The sequence below is a fragment of the Salmo salar genome, chromosome ssa13 (genome assembly GCF_905237065.1).
Source record: "Salmo salar chromosome ssa13, Ssal_v3.1, whole genome shotgun sequence".
NCBI classification, from domain to species: Eukaryota; Metazoa; Chordata; class Actinopteri; order Salmoniformes; family Salmonidae; genus Salmo; species Salmo salar.
Genome location: NC_059454.1, coordinates 31,728,579 through 31,745,525, shown reverse-complemented (window position 1 = coordinate 31,745,525; position 16,947 = coordinate 31,728,579). Strand labels below are relative to the sequence as shown.

Below are 16,947 nucleotides of genomic sequence, written 5' to 3'. Positions count from 1 at the left end.
GGTGGGTTTTTTCCTCCGCCCTCTCCCGTCTCTCTGGTGTTGTGAAAGCATTTTTACTGTGAGTACACACAGGCATGCACACACACACACACACACACACACACACACACACACACACACACACACACACACACACACACACACACACACACACACACACACACACACTGTTGGACGTGTGTCCAACAGCGTCATGGTAAGCTGCAGTAGCGCTACAGTAAATAGACTGTAAACAAGCAAGGGAGGATGAGACCTGCCAAAGAGCACAAGCTCCAACTCTCAGCCCTACTCAAGTTTGGCTTTCTCCATCCCCAGTGTCACTACTGAGAACAGCCCAGCCAACTCCACCACTACTGCAGCCAGCCTTACGGAATGGGACAGACGTCTGTGGCTGTACTATTAACACTACAAGTGCTGGGCCTGGAGGGACCCAACTTGAAGCCAATAACGCGTCTTTTGGAGGTCAAAGTTCTAACAGTCTAATAAATACATGTCGTATGCTATTGGAAAAAGACTCCTTTGGTTGTGTTTAACAATCTGAAATATAATACAACATCAAAGCATTTTCATTAGTTTGTGTTACTGCAGGCTATATGTAAAAACGAAAACCACTAAAAAGCGCACAATTCAAGTGTTAAATCGATCACAAAGATATCTCTTATAATTTTGTTTAAGAAATAGTATGGAAATAAGAACATTTATTTCAAAAGACAGAATAGCACATTTGAAGTCTTATTTTGTTACCAGTCTTTGCCTAGTAGTCTGAGCCACATGCTTCGGTGTGCTCACGTGCGTGGAACACCAGTTCTTGGGAAAAGTGATATTTTGAAATAGAGTTCACCTCACCTGTTTTAGAAACTGCTCTTTCTGATACTAAACAGAAATCATGTGCATGTGACTCTGTAGGAGGATTCGAAAAAGTGACTTTTTGGCACTCCGTTCCCCTGCTTCAATTGATAATACTGTAACTCATCAGACTATTGTGAATTTAATCTTGTCTTCAGGCTAACTCTATTATTATACGTATGTGTTCAATTAGTTTCCATATAGTTTAGGTATAGTTTTGATGGGCCATCATCAGCTGGGCAGGCTGACTGGTGGTGAATTACTAACGGTGAATTACTGGAGGTGAATTACTGGAGGTGAATGAGGGCCAGGGAGGAAAAATTACATGACCTCTTCAAACTGCTTATAACATACATTTTGTTTGTGATATTTCAGTTATTTCAACATACGTGTGGTACAGATGTAGGATCTTAATTTGAGCCAGTTTGCCACAGCAGGAAAATAATCCTGCAACAACTGGAAATGTGAATTATCATGTGGATTATAATGGTTCTATATCTGGTTCTCCCCGGCGCTGCCTCGCGCTCAGGGATCCAAGCCTGCCACTGATCTGCACCTACTTTAATTATTCAAAGTGTATTCAATCTTCATTTCCAGATGCCACAATGTCTGTCCTCCTAATGGAGGCTGGAGATGAATTTTACATAGAAGAGTTGAGATCCTGGTGACAGCTTCTTCATGTGGGGTTTGGTCCAATGACACCATCAGGGCCAGCTCCACTTCCTGTATTTTCTCTTTAATAATTCCTACTCATCTAATGCTGCTGTCCTAGTTTTCCCCTTCAGAGAAAGTACTGACTGTAGAACTCCCCTTGCAGCATCAGCATAATACGAGATCAGTGATCATGTTTCATGTTTGGTGCAAAGTTAGTTCTTTTACAGTTTGTACAATATTATTAATGCTATAAACTGCACTAAAGTATTATTAGCCAAGTGGTCAGTATCTGTGATTCCGTAGCAGATTTCTCCCAGGAGTTTTTGAACGGGCGTATTTCATCTCCCCAGCGTCGTCCGGGTTAGGGTTTGGCCGGGGTAGGCCGTCATTGTAAAATAAGAATTTGTTCTTAACTGACTTGCCCAGTTAAATAAAGGTTAAATAAAAATGAAATAAAGAAAGCTCACTGGGCTCTCCCTACTCTCCGTGCTCCATCACAGGAGGGCCCAGGAGTGGGCGGACACTCCAAAAGCCTTTTCATGGTTCAAAGTAGCTTTCATTTAACCGCTGAGCTCTTCTGATAGCCTCATGATGATCTAGCACAGTTCTAACACTGTCTCACCACAGGACTAGACCTTGAGGACTTAGTTCATACAACCCAATGACTGTTACTCTTTACTACTTTTGTTACAGTAATATAATGACATAGTTAAATAATATAGTTCTGTACAGACGTATACCTGTAAATAGGTTCATTATGTTTGTTTGTTGCAATGTTATCTTATGGTCCTAAACACAACCCAATATCAATTGTCTGAGCTCAGTGTTTCCTAGCATGAAGTATGAATAGCACTCTGTGTGTTGATGTGGTGTACCTACAGTAGAACACAGCCCTGGTGTTACTTATCACATTTATTCCTGTCTCTGCATACAGCCCAGATACAGTGGCACAGAAACAGACAGGACCATCTCTGATAAAACAAAGCCCAGAGCTCCATTGTGTTTGACTCTAAACAGTTCAGCTCTGTCCAAATGAAGAGGCCAGCGGGGAATTATTGGATTCGGCAGGGAGCGGCCCGACAGGCCTGAAATCACTGAGCAGTCTTGATGGATATGATATGTTGCTCGCTGGCCCTCTTGACCTGTCTGCACAGTATTCTTAGGAGAGATCTATGGGGACGTGTATTGGCTCGCATGAAACCCAGCAAACCCAGCAAAGTGAGATCATATTATTCAGCGTCTGTCCGTCCTTGTCTCCCTCGGGAGATGTAGTCATCAGAGCCCTTTTACCTCTTCCTCTTTCTCTCTCATTCCCCTCTGTGTGTTGGGTTGGTGTGCGTTGCGCTGGTCGATGTGGGCCCTGCTCCTTGCTAGGGGGCCAGTTCACTGGGCTGTATCGGTAATCCATACGGGCGCTCGGCAACTCTCTATTCGCCCCACCTCGCCTTGCCCCACCGCACACCCTTCTGTCAATCACAAAGCTACTCATCTATCAAACCCCCTTGTCGCCAGCAGTGACACCCCATTCTTCATGGTGGATTGGGATTGATCAGGGCGCCTGGAGGAGGAGGAGGCCCAATAGGTCACAGCCAGCAGCCCGCACCCCACAGAGAACACCTCAGCATCCCATGATGACATCACCTCATTACTGTAGGGTCATGCAGGGCCAATGGGAGATCAATGAGAAATCATCTGCATGAGAAACTAGGAAGACCCTCATTCCTCACTCTCCATGGCCTACAAACCCTACCCTCTCCCTCTGCTAGTGTTTTTAGAAGAATCAGAGTTCATCCCCATTGTTGCAGTCTCTCTCTCTCTCTCTCTCTCTCTCTCTCTCTCTCTGTCTCTCGTTCTGCTGTTTGTTATGTGAGCCCTGCTTAACGTTCTCAGACTGCCACCTCGGCAGTGTTGCACGACTTGCTGGGAGGGGATGGTTGGATGCTAACAGAAATCTGTTGCCAGAGGGGGCATGGCTGGAGGCTGCGTTTCAGCAAAACAAACACCATGGAGACGAGCAAGCCATACAGAGCTGCCAGGGCCAAGCTAGCGCTAACAAGAGGATATGGGGGAAGTCGAGATGAGTCTGGAGCCATAAACCCATCTTTATCTGCTGCTGGCCGACTCCTTATGCCTTCTTCCTGTTTGCCCTCAAGACAGGTTTCTCTGCAGCGCTCCGGCTCCCAACCCCAGGGTTAGATTGGGGTTTTGGAGCAGAGACAGCTGTAATCTGCCTCTCTCTCTCCCAGAGATCCAGCCTCGTCTTTCCCCCAAGGGGTGGATGGTAACACAAATAATCAGCCAAACACTGTCCCCTTTGGTGAACTCCTGACTCTCCTCCTGACTCTCATTCCCACCTTAATAAATGTCTGTGTGACTTCCAGGGCTGTATCTCACCTCTGCCTGACTCCCAGCACCAGGGGAGAGAGGGGGAAGAGGGGCTAGAGGGGGAGAGAGCATTGAGAGCAGCTAAGCTAACCAGGAGCCCCAGCTCACACACGCCCTCTCTCTCTCTCTCTCTCTCTCTCTCTCTCTCTCTCTCTCTCTCGCTTTCTCTCTCACTCTCTCTATCTCTCTTTCTCTCTCTCTCTTTCTCTCTCTCTCTCTTTCTCCTTCTCTCTCTCTCTCTCTCGCTCTTTCTCCTTCTCTCACTCTGTCATTTCTAAGGAAATAAAGGAGTGAAAAAGAAAAGAGAGAAATCCCTTCAGAGGAATCCCCTTGGTAAACCATTGTTCCATTATATTCCGCAAGAGTGCATCTGATACGCACTTTTAACTCTGTTTTGACACCTGTCAGGACTGGTAATTAAATAGTTTAGATTTTTTTCTTCACCACGTTTTGGTTCCTCACCTTATTTTCTCTCTCTTCCCTCAAGTTGTGTTCATCATCAGTTCCCTTCTGAACGTGGCGGGTCTTTGTCTCCTGGCTCTGGCTGATGGTTGATGGATTTGGCTGGGCTGGGTGCTGAGCTGCAGCATGTGGTTCTGGCTTGGCCCGCAGTGCTGATCCAGCACGCTTTGTGTCTACGACCCTCCAATCCACGCCAATGCACCAGACCCCTAGGCTTTCTGCTGCAGGCAGGCAGGCGGGCGGGCCGTGTGTTGGCACAGGTGGGGCCAGAGTGTGGTCCAGACTGAGGACTTAGCAATCTGTCTGTCTTTGTCTCTGCACTGTCTGACCAGAGACACATGTTTTACATACCATAGAAGGAGGCTGTGGTCTGTCTGACCCACATAGTGGGCGATAGCAGCGTTCCACCACTGGTTGGGTGGGAAGACTGTTTGACTTCTTTGTCCTAGAGACAGACTGACAAACACATGAATGTGTGCACACATGCACACACACACACACACACACACACATGCACACACACACACACACACACACACACACACACACACACACACACACACACACACACACACACACACACACACACACACACACACACACACACACACACACACACACACACATACATGTACACACAAACACACATACACAGTCCCTATCAGAGGCTGGAGGCAGTTCATTAAGCGTGTTGTTTACGCTTGTCTGTTCCCCACCTGTGTGCACTGAATACTAAAGCAAATGGCTGCCTGGCCACCAGCACAACGTCTCGTTCAGACTGAGCGCAGCCCCCCTGGAATTGATCATCCTCTCTCCATGCCGCTTTAGAATTGGGGATTCATTCACAAGCCCCATTATTCTTGTTTCGCTATTTGGGTTTGTGCCTATTGGGAGGAGAATAGGTATCACCCAATTCCATTACGTCCAATGATTTTTTTGGCCCGCTGTCTTTCTGATTCAAATTGCAATTTCAAGTCATTACCTGCACTTAATTTAACGCTGGTTTAGCAAAGCACAAACTGATTTACAAATGAGCCTGCAGACCAGGGAGACGATGTTGAGCTAATAATGATTAAAGAGACCAAAGTTACCATGAATATTTTGGGAGTATTGCCATCCCAGAATATTACCGTACCCAACACTGTTTATTTAAGGTAATATGGACCTCAGAGTTCCTTATCCTCAATAGTCTTCAGCTATTGGCTAATAGCTCCCTATTGTCTTCAGGCGACTCCTATGCATTTCTTCTAGCTTTGATTTTGATTTTATTTGATTTTGTTTGGATCTCTTTTAGTCCCCATTTGGACTAATCTTCCAAGAGTAGCTTAGCTATTGTCTCATACGTAGTAATTGAGGACAAAGACAGGTCTGTCCAGATTCACAGGGAAATTGCATAATCACATATTTATTCAGCAGAGGAGAGGAGTTGGTGGTGAGGACAGGAGAGGAGCAGAGGAAAGGAGGACGAGAGGAGAGGTGAGTAGGGGAGAGAAGAAGGTAGAAGAGAGGAGAAAAGAGGAGAGGAGAGGAGGAGAGCTGTGGTGGAACACAGTTTAATGGCAGGACAGCAGTGGAAGCTGTCCAATGGAAGCGCCTGGCTGCCTGGTGTCACGGAGACCTGTGTTGGCTTCTGAGAAGGAGTCTGTTTACACAGCCCAACTCATGATAAGAAGCTTCACTCGCAGACACAGGAATGATATTCACAGTCCTCAGTATAGAGTATGCTAGACACTGGTCTGCCAGACCTGGAGTCATTCACTACAACTGAGAATTAAAATAGCAATTATATTATGTTTGAATTTCCTCAAGCATCTACAAATGTTGATATTGGAATAGTTTTGGCTTAAGGTACAGATTCATGACATCTTTTTTTGTATTTAGGCTTGGCCCTTTGTCTCTTCCTGCTGACCAAGGCTGTCTGCTGTCTGGACTTGGCTTGTTTGTCCAGCATATTGGCGTTGACTCAGTTGAATAGAAAGAGAAACAACACATTTCATTCACTCACATTAGCATGGTACTGTTAATGTATTTGCTATGTAACTATTGGGAAAAGTAGTATCTTTTCTGTACAGCCTGTCGCTAAATCTTGTGTGGGAGAGGGTGACGTCTAAAATCAACAAACACATTTTTCCTCAGCCAACTTTAGCCAGCGAGTGGGACACATGACAAATGTGTCTGTGGTGGCTCATCTTCCGTTAGTTGATGTATTTCTTTAGCTGCCTGCTGCTTTGCTCCTGTCCTCTCCAGCGCCCTCGTGTTGGGCAGAGAGGGGTCAGGGCCAAGAGAGGAGACAAGACAGCACTTGCTGCTCTTCCCACTGATCGTCTGGACTGGACTGGACTGGCTTTTTGGCCCAGACGCTGTTGGCGTCCGTACCCACTAACACAGCCCTGCCAAAACCTTTCAATGGCATTAACACTTGAATGGCTTAATTTTGTTTTGTCTCGCTAATCCGTTGGCATGGCAACAAACTATGTGGTCGCTAATCACTTTGCCACCCCCCCTCCAAAAATATGCCAGTTTCTCAGAGCAATTAGGCCCATTACATGGCTTTATACAATTATAAATACTGCATTCCTCTTGTCTTCGTCACAGTTGGATGTGTCTGTACATTTTGTATCACTCTGTGCTTAAAATCTCACACACTGTGCATCAAGACCACTTTCAAAATCACTAATGCTTTATCGACATTATACCAGCATGCTATACTTACTTCCCCCGTCCAGTAAATCTCCAGTCCACCATTTCCTTACTTTTACCTGCTTACAGAATACAGGGCTAAACACGGTCTCTCGCCCTGTTCCCAGGAGTGTCCCCAGATCCTGCCATCCACCCAGATCTACATCCCAGTGGGGGTGATGAAGCCCATCACCCTGCTGGCTAAGAACCTGCCTCAGCCCCAGTCTGGACAGAGGAACTACGAGTGTATCTTCCACATTCAGGGAGCCACCTACAGCGTCACCGCCCTGCGCTTCAACAGCACCAGCATCCAGTGTCAGAGGACCTCGGTGAGTACCATACCTGTCCTGTCTTATTCTGCTGTCCTCTGCCCCACTCTGTACCGTACTACCACCCCCAACCCAACCCAACCACCATCCTAGTCATACAGCCTAGTCATACAGCGTAGTCATACGCAATGCATGATAAAGGTTGTGTTTGTTTCTGTGTGTGTTTCTCTCTTGGTGTGTTCACTTTCTAATTTGTAAGCATGGAATAGTTTTTTCTCTGCTGGCCAGAGTTGTTCTGTCTTCTTGCTTTTATCTACTTTGGTTTTCCCCCCACCTCTCTGCCCTGTTCTTTTCAAATCTCTTAGTACGCCATTTAGTTGTAATAATAGCAGCAGCAGCCGTCCTTAGCCATTATCTGCCTTGCTCCTCTCTCTCTCTCTCTCTCTCTCTCTCTCTCTCTCTCTCTCTCTCTCTCTCTCTCTCTCTCCCCTCTCTCTGTCTCTCCTTCATTCAGCTGATCTGTAGGTTTGTCCAGCTAGCTCAGCCTGGGAGGACAGTGCTGTAACCATTCAGGCTCAATGAAACAGCAGGCTGTGTAATCACTTTAACGGACTGCCATCTGCAGTCATTAACGGGTAGAGTGGGCCTGTGCGTTTGACAGTGGTATGACACTCGTCTGCGCTTCTTTATCGATGGCCATTATAGAACTCTCTCTCCTCTCTCACTCAGGAAACTCTAGGCTCTTCTGAAGGGAAGCTAATTACGCAGCCAAGAGCACGAGGAGAGCTGTCTCACTAAACAGGCCTTTATCGACTGTTTGCCGTTGCAGCCATTTCAAATCAACAGCTTCTGCCCGCTCAGCCAATGGCATGCCATTTCTCCATTCGATTTTAGCAGCAGACAGAACGATATTGGTGTGAACGTTGAGCTAGGGCTGCCAAACAACTGGCTACACAGCAAGGGGCCAAGAAAACGTTGTAGCTGTCTAATGGTAACAAACAGCATGACAAGGTGTTATGGTTAGTATGCATCGCGCTGCAAATGTCTTTTAGAAGTGTATTTGTGCTCCCTTTCAGCTTGTAGGGCGAGGCTAGTCCAACTGTCTCCCAGTCTGCCTCCCCCTCTCTGGATCCCGTCTCTGGGTGGTCAGTCAGTCAGGGTGCTGCCTGCTGGTGGAGGGAGGGAGACACACTGGAACATGTCGCCGCCACTGTTCAGCAAGCCAGACAAGCTGTCAATTTGAATAGGGAACGGCAATTTCAGCCGTGTTAATTTCCGTAGTGCAATCACGGCAGTTAAATGGGACCATTTATGAGTTACTTAACGTGCTGTGATTTTAGCATGAGTGCAGCATGTCTCTGCAGAGCTTATTATGACATGGTCCCAGGGCTCGCACAGTGAAAAAGCTGAAATTCACTACCTTCATTAATCTGCTTGCTCTGCCTTAATATTTAGCCTCACATTGAAGTGTTGTACCATTTTCCTTTCAGGAAGGCCAGTGCAAGTAGAACACAAAACCATGTGACATAAGCAGTTGCATTCATGAGTTTTCTTGACAAATGTGAATAAACAAATAAGGTCAGCCAAGCAAAGACCTGATACAAAATACATGTAGAAAGGTTTTTCTCAGTGAAATGAACATCCAACCAGTGTGGCGTTGTGACAGTGTGTGACAGCAACTATGTGAGCTTATTACAGTATTATAGGCACTATGTCCTGGGATTTCCTGTGATCTTCTATGTAGAAGAACTCCTTACCTTCTAACGACTCGTGTAGCTTGTGAGCATCATAGAGCAAAGAGTCTCAGCTTTTCATAGATGGGCCATAATAATTTGTAGCTCAAACCGTTTGGACTTTACAGCCGTTTTTGTGAAAATAACCGTTTTCAGCAAAGCCCCCGTTTATCACACAGACTAATGGTTGACATCAGTGGATACAGAAGAACATCCCAGCAGTCTCAAACACACAACGTTTAAAAGGGGTTAGAAGTCCAAAACGCGCCAGTGTTACCGTGGGATTCAAGAGAGGAAAGTTAAGAGCACATTTACCATGGCACGGTGGCACGGGGGGGTCAAACTGAAGACTGGGACTTTTTCTAGCTTGTCAGACGTGTCATCAGAGACACAAAGTCCTGTAGCATGCATTCACTGTACCCGCCAGGGCCCAGACTCATTCAACCCTCAATGATGGCCTCCTTCCCTCTCGCTGGCCAAGTCACTTACCAGAACTATAAAGGTAGAATTAACATTACAGACAGAAGTCCAGTTAGAGCCTGTACCAGTTCACTGCACCAGCCTTGACCTCTGATGGAGCCCAGCCCTCCTGTAAGAGCCCCAGATGCATCCTCTCACCATTAGATCAGTAGTAGTTAGTTGTTGGCGTGTGCTTCAGATGTATTGACCTCTTCCTCTCTAAAACACGAACAGAGGGAGTTAATAAAACATGAACATGCGTTAAGGGAAAGAGAGATGGAGACAGAGAGAGAGAGAGAGAGAGAGAGAGAGAGAGAGACAGACTGAGAGACTCTGGCTAAGATGGAGAGAGAGAGAGAGAGAGAGAGAGAGAGAGAGAGAGGCAGTCGGAGAGTCTCTGGCTAAGACGGAGAGAGAGAGAGAGAGAGAGAGAGAGAGAGAGAGACAGACAGACTGAGAGACTCTGGCTAAGATGGAGAGAGAGAGAGAGAGAGAGAGAGAGAGAGGCAGTCGGAGAGTCTCTGGCTAAGACAGAGAGAGAGAGAGAGAGAGAGAGAGAGAGAGAGGCAGTCGGAGAGTCTCTGGCTAAGACGGGAGAGAGAGAGAGAGAGAGAGAGAGAGAGAGAGAGAGAGGCAGTCGGAGAGTCTCTGGCTAAGACGGAGAGAGAGAGAGAGAGAGAGTGAGGCAGTCGGAGAGTCTCTGGCTAAGACGGAGAGAGAGAGAGAGAGAGAGAGAGAGAGAGAGAGAGAGAGAGAGAGAGGCAGTCGGAGAGTCTCTGGCTAAGACGGAGAGAGAGAGAGAGAGAGAGAGAGAGAGAGAGAGAGAGAGTGAGGCAGTCGGAGAGTCTCTGGCTAAGATGGAGAGAGAGAGAGAGAGAGAGGGAGAGAGAGAGAGAGAGAGTGAGGCAGTCGGAGAGTCTCTGGCTAAGATGGAGAGAGAGAGAGAGCGAGAGAGAGAGAGAGAGAGAGAGAGAGAGAGAGAGAGAGACAGACAGACTGAGAGACTCTGGCTAAGATGGAGAGAGAGAGCGGCAGTCTGAGAGACTCTGGCTAAGATGGAGAGAGAGAGAGAGGGAGGGGAGAGAGAGAGAGAGAGAGAGAGAGAGAGAGAGAGAGAGAGAGAGAGAGAGACAGACTGAGAGACTCTGGCTAAGACAGAGAGAGGACGCAGAGAGCTGTGGGTTGGCAGCGCACTACATTGCTGCCTGCCATAAGTTGAGGGACATTGTCTGACAGACCAATCAACCTGCACATGTCCTCTACTGTATGCTTATTGTTATTGTTCAATGTATGGTTATTTTGACCCTTGGTTATTAGTGTTGTTACTGTTGTCCCGTTGACAATTTTGATTCTTATTATTTTCATATTGTAAATATCCAAAGTAAGCTTTGGCAATATGTACATTGTTACGTCATGCCAATAAAGCAAATTGAATTGAGAGAGAGAGAGAGAGAGAGAGAGACTCTGGCTAGGACGGAGAGAGAGAGAGTTCCAAATTGAGCAGCAGCTGCTGAAAAAATGAGCTCCTACAAATATTGAAATCTACATGGTTTTTAGTGTACATCGGAAAAAAGCTAAAGAAAACTGCAAGACTGAATAGGAGACAAAACAAGCAACAAACAAAGAAGATAGGCTTTTGAAAAAGTAACTATTTTTCATGAAATTGTACAGTTATCTTAGCTAGCTGAATTGTTTACCAGTTGCTAAGCAGTTGCTAGGGACTCTCCTGGAAGAAGCTAGCTAGCCAACAAAGAATATCTAATATCTAATAACAGTAGAAAAGAAAAACAAAATAAGACAAAATAAGGACAGAAGAAAAAGGACATCAAAGTAAAACAGTCCTCTAGAGACAATAATACATATTGCAACATTGTAGCCAACATCACCAGCGTTGCTATGGAAATTGTTTACCCACCAGACATCCAAACAGAGAAAGCTAAGAAAAGTTTCAAAGGTTTGTTGATGGGACAGAACCATGAATGCCTGTTTGCAGATCTTACCAGTTGCAAAACAAGAGCACATTTAATATTTAATACCAAACGAGGGCACATATGGAAAAGGGTTATTTGCAACCATTTCCCTTTCTCAAAAAAGAGAGGCATCAGCCAAGGATGTCAGATCAGCATTTTTGAAGAAGCTGACCAGAGCAACACGTATCAAACAGTAAACATATATAATAATGGAACTGTATTGATACAAGGCAATGATTCAAGCCTCCAGGCTTTTGAGAATAGGTTTGCTACCCTAAAAGTAGAAGCTGAAATCATCTCAGAAACGGAGGAAAAAGAAAAGAGGGGAGATGGAGAAAAGCAGGCCCCAACGGTCTCTGTGACCCAGCAAGAAGCCCTCAGTGTCCCTCTACCTACCTCACCTGCAGCAGACAGAGCCAAGGACATGCCTACAACACCAAGAACACCTGCTATTCAACGTTTCCACAACACCCTCTCTTTAGTTGAAGCAGAGGTCATAGAACTCAGAGAGAACAAGTTTCAAGAGGAGGACACTGTCCAAAAACTAAAAGTAGAGATGAAACAGTTCCGGGAGGAGAGCAGAGCATCTACTGCTAAATTAGAAAGCAGAATGGACAAACTGAGTCAGACAAATGATGACCTCAGAGACCATCTGAGCACAACAAGAGAGGAGCTAGAACAAAGAGAGAGGTACATTGACACCCTCAACCAGCAGCGAGTCATTATGTCCTCTGCATCTAGAGAACATGTCCACCAGCTTGGTACAACACAAGCAGAACCTGAGACCAGCATGGCCTCCACCACACAGTCTGATGACACAGCACCAGCCTACCAGTCTGCTCCAGCCCATATCAGCCAACCAGCCTCCGAGTCTGCTCTAGCCCATGTCAGCCTACCTGCTTCCCAGTCTGCTCCAGCACAGTGTGCTCCAGCCCAGATCAACCTACCAGCCTCCCAGTCTGCTCCAGCCCAGGTCAGCCAACCAGCCTCCCAGTCTGCTCCAGCCCAGGTCAACCAACCAGCCACCCAGTCTGCTCTAGCCCAGGTCAGCCAACCAGCCACCCAGTCTGCTCAAGCCCAGGTCAGCCAACCAGCCACCCAGTCTGCTCCAGCCCAGGTCAGAATACCAGCCTCCCAGTCTGCTCCAGCCCAGGTCAGCCAACCAGCCTCCCAGTCTGCTCCAGCCCAGGTCAGCCAACCAGCCTCCCAGTCTGCTCCAGCCCAGGTCAGCCAACCAGCCACCCAGTCTGCTCCAGCCCAGGTCAGCCAACCAGCCACCCAGTCTGCTCCAACCCAGGTCAGAATACCAGCCACCCAGTCTGCTCCAGCCCAGGTCAGCCAACCAGCCACCCAGTCTGCTCAAGCCCAGGTCAGCCAACCAGCCTCCCAGTCTGCTCCAGCCCAGGTCAGCCAACCAGCCTCCCAGTCTGCTCCAGCCCAGGTCAGCCAACCAGCCACCCAGTCTGCTCCAACCCAGGTCAGAATACCAGCCACCCAGTCTGCTCCAACCCAGGTCAGAATACCAGCCACCCAGTCTGCTCCAACCCAGGTCAGCCAACCAGCCTCCCAGTCTGCTCCAGCCCAGGTCAGCCAACCAGCCTCCCAGTCTGCTCCAGCCCAGGTTAAGCTACCAGCCTCCCAGTCTGCTCCAGCCCAGGTCAGCCAACCAGCCTCCCAGTCTGCTCCAGCCCAGGTCAGCCAACCAGCCTCCCAGTCTGCTCTAGCCCAAGTTAAGCTACCAGCCACCCAGTCTGCTCCAGCCCAGGTCAGCCAACCAGCCTCCCAGTCTGCTCCAGCCCAGGTCAGCCAACCAGCCTCCCAGTCTGCTCCAGCCCAGGTCAAGCTACCAGCCTCCCAGTCTGCTCCAGCCCAGGTCAACCTACCAGCCTCTCAGTCTGCTCCAGCCCAGGTTAAGCTACCAGCCTCCCAGTCTGCTCCAGCCCAGGTCAGAATCCCAGCCTCCCAGTCTGCTCCACCAAGACAATCACCCACAACTGCTATCCTTATTGATTCAAAAGGGAAGTTCTTAGTCCAGGAAAGATGATTCCCTAGACACCAGGTGTAGAAGTTCTGGTGTCCTACAACTGACAGCGCAATGCAGCTACTCAGTCAGACCAGGATTGACACCCCTGACAACATCATCATCCACACTGGCACAAACGACCTTCATGCCAAAGGTGAAAATGTACCTGGGGCAGTGAGAAGAGTGGCAGAACGGGCACAGGCTATGTTCCCAACACCCAATATAGTTGTGTCCACCCTCCTACCAAGAAAAGACTTCCCAGGACAGTTGATGGACAATATAAATCAACAGATCACTGTGGACTGCGCCTCACTGCTCCACGTCAGAACGGTTCATCACCCCACTCTGACATGTCAACACTTATACCATAATGTACATCTTGATCAGGACAGTATCAGAACCTTTGCCAAGGACCTAAAGGATGCAACACTTGGCAGTTACCCACACACCCATCACCCCAGCAACAGAGGTCCCCCACCCCACATTCTGAAACAACAGTACCTCCACCATCCCCAGGAGAAAAGAGCCAGACACGTCTTATTACAGCACAGCTCTACTAGACCAGGCCCAACACAGCACAGATTTACCAGACCAGACCCGCCTCAGGGCAGCACGACTAGACCCGTCCCATCACAACACAGCTCTACCAGACCAGACCCATCACAACACAGTTCTACTAGACCAGGCCCATCACAACACAGCTCTACTAGACCAGGCCCATCACAACACAGCTCTACTAGACCAGGCCCATCACAACACAGCTCTACTAGACCAGGCCCATCACAACACAGCTCTACTAGACCAGGCCCATCACAACACAGCTCTACTAGACCAGACCCATCACAACACAGCTCTACTAGACCAGGCCCATCACAACACAGCTCTACTAGACCAGGCCCATCACAACACAGCTCTACTAGACCAGGCCCATCACAACACAGCTCTACTAGACCAGGCCCATCACAACACAGCTCTACTGGACCTGGCCCATCACAACACAGCTCTACTGGACCTGGCCCATCACAACACAGCTCTACTAGACCTGGCCCATCACAACAAAGCTCTACTAGACCTGGTCCATCACAACACAGCTCTACTAGACCAGGCCCATCACAACACAGCTCTACTAGACCTGGCCCATCACAACACAGCACTGACCAGTACTCTAGAGTCGGGCAGAACACTGTCCTTCATAGAAGTGGACCACATGATGCAGTCCAGACCATGTATCATTCAGATCATCAGCCTACGTATGCTGAGGTAACCTCTGGCAAAAGACACCTAGAACAATCAGACATAGGAGAGGTGCGCCAACTACTGCATCTAATATGCGCCAACTACTGCATCTAATATGCGCAACTACTGCATCTAATATGCAGACTACTGGGTTAGACAGACCCTTTAATTCATGCACACACACACACACACACACACACATACAGGGTTGCAGATTGCATTGTACTTATTTTTGTGTAATCTTATTCCATTCTTATTCATTTGTTTACAACTATTCTTTATTTTATTGGTACTGGTATTATAATAATAATAATATTTAATGGTGTGTGTGTGTATATGTGTATGTATATATATATTATTATTATTTGTTTTTTTCAATGTATTTTACTCAAACCAGTGAATATCACTTATTATAAATGAGATCATTAACTATCAGCTCTTGGAATATCCAGGGCCTAAACTCTTCACATTTTGGTTATAAAACAACAAATCCAGAATTGATTAAAAACATCAAGGGACAGGACATCATAATCCTACTGGAAACATGGTGTCGTGGAGACATAGATACTCAGTGTCCCTCAGGCTATAGAGAAAGTTTAATACTATCAATCAAACATAAAAATATTAAACGGGGCCGGGACTCAGGTGGAATCATTATTTGGCATAAGCAGGACTTAGCAATGAATGAAATGATAAAAGGTACTAATCACATTTGGCTAAAACTTATCAAAGGTACAATCTACTGTAACAATGATGTATACATATGTGCAGCTTATGCTCCTCCTTCAGATTCATCATATTATGATGATCAGTTTTTCGACAATTTCCATACAGAAATCATTCAGTTTCAGGCAGAGGCTAAAGTGCTTCTTTGTGGAGATTTCAATGCAAGAACAGGTTCTGAGCCTGACTACACTGATGCGGGAGGTAACCACCACATATTTGGACACCCCTCCTTGTACAGTAGCTCTATTATAAATAATAGAAACAGCCCTGACCAAATACTGAACAAAAATGGGAAGGAGTTAGTATGTCTCTGTAACGGCCGTCGTCAAAATGAGACCGAGTTGCAGCGGAGGATGTGTTCATCGTGAATGATTTTAATGGACCGAATGAACACTATACAAGAATAAACCAAAAAAACAACCAGCAACAGTTCTGTCAGGTTAACAAAACTAAACAGGAAAATATTCACCCACAAAACCCAAAGGAAAAACAGGCTGCCTAAGTATGACTCCCAATCAGCAACAACCATGTACAGCTGTTCCTGATTGGGAGCCATACCCGGCCGAAACAAAGCAATCCCAAACATAGAAGAACAGACATAGAATGCCCACCCAAATCACACCCTGACCAAACCTAAATAGAGACATAAAAAGGATCTCTCAGGTCAGGGCGTGACAGTCTCTGTCGAGCCTTAGGCCTGTACATGCTTAATGGTAGAATCAGAGGGTACTATTTAGGTCGCTTTACTTACTGCTCAGCTCTTGGGACAAGTGTAGTCGATTATGCCATCACTGACATTGACTCCTTCTCCATTAGTGCATTCACTGTCAGACCACAGACACCATTGTCAGATCACAGTCAGATCAACGTGTTTCTGAAGAAATTAACCGGGAATATTTATTCAAAAAAACAGCCCAATAAACTCTACAACATAAACCAATCGTACAGATGGGGTCAAAACAGTGCAGAGAGATTCATTGAAACATTGAACTCAAATGAAATGATGAACTCTATACAGTTCTTCAATAACTCACAATGCCAAAACAATAAAGAAGGTGTCAATTCAGCTACTCAAAACATCAATTGCATATTCCAAAAAGCAGCATCGAAAGCAAATTTGAGAAAACCAAAGAAATGCAACATCAGAAACAAAAAACAAAATGTTTCTGAAAAATGGTTTGATAACGAATGTTAAACAATTAGAAAACACCAAAGACAAATGTCAAATGAAAAACATAAGTAGCAAACAACCCAGAGCTACGATATGAATACTGTGAAACTCTGAAACAGTAGAAACATACACTGAAATGCAAGAAATTGAATTATACCAACAAGACACTTGATGAAATTGAAAACACAATTGACCAAAATCAGTTCTGGGACATGTGGAACAATTTATGCACGACAAAGCCACAAGAATTAGCCATACAAGATGAAGGAATTTGGAAAACTTATTTTGATAATCTATACAAAAACATCCCATTAAAAGACTTACAACAGAATCA

The 16,947-nt window shown here is 46.4% G+C and overlaps 1 protein-coding gene across 3 annotated transcripts in view; it reads left to right on the top strand.

The window, feature by feature from the left end:
• LOC106566890 (plexin-A1) overlaps nucleotides 1-16,947 on the top strand; it is a 274,998-nt gene that overhangs the window by 198,609 nt on the left and 59,442 nt on the right. For all 3 annotated transcript variants that reach the window (XM_014135443.2, XM_014135442.2, XM_045693144.1), the window contains exon 10: nucleotides 7,155-7,355. In XM_014135443.2, coding sequence (XP_013990918.1) covers nucleotides 7,155-7,355 — 201 coding nt within the window. The remainder of the gene's footprint in view (nucleotides 1-7,154; nucleotides 7,356-16,947) is intronic.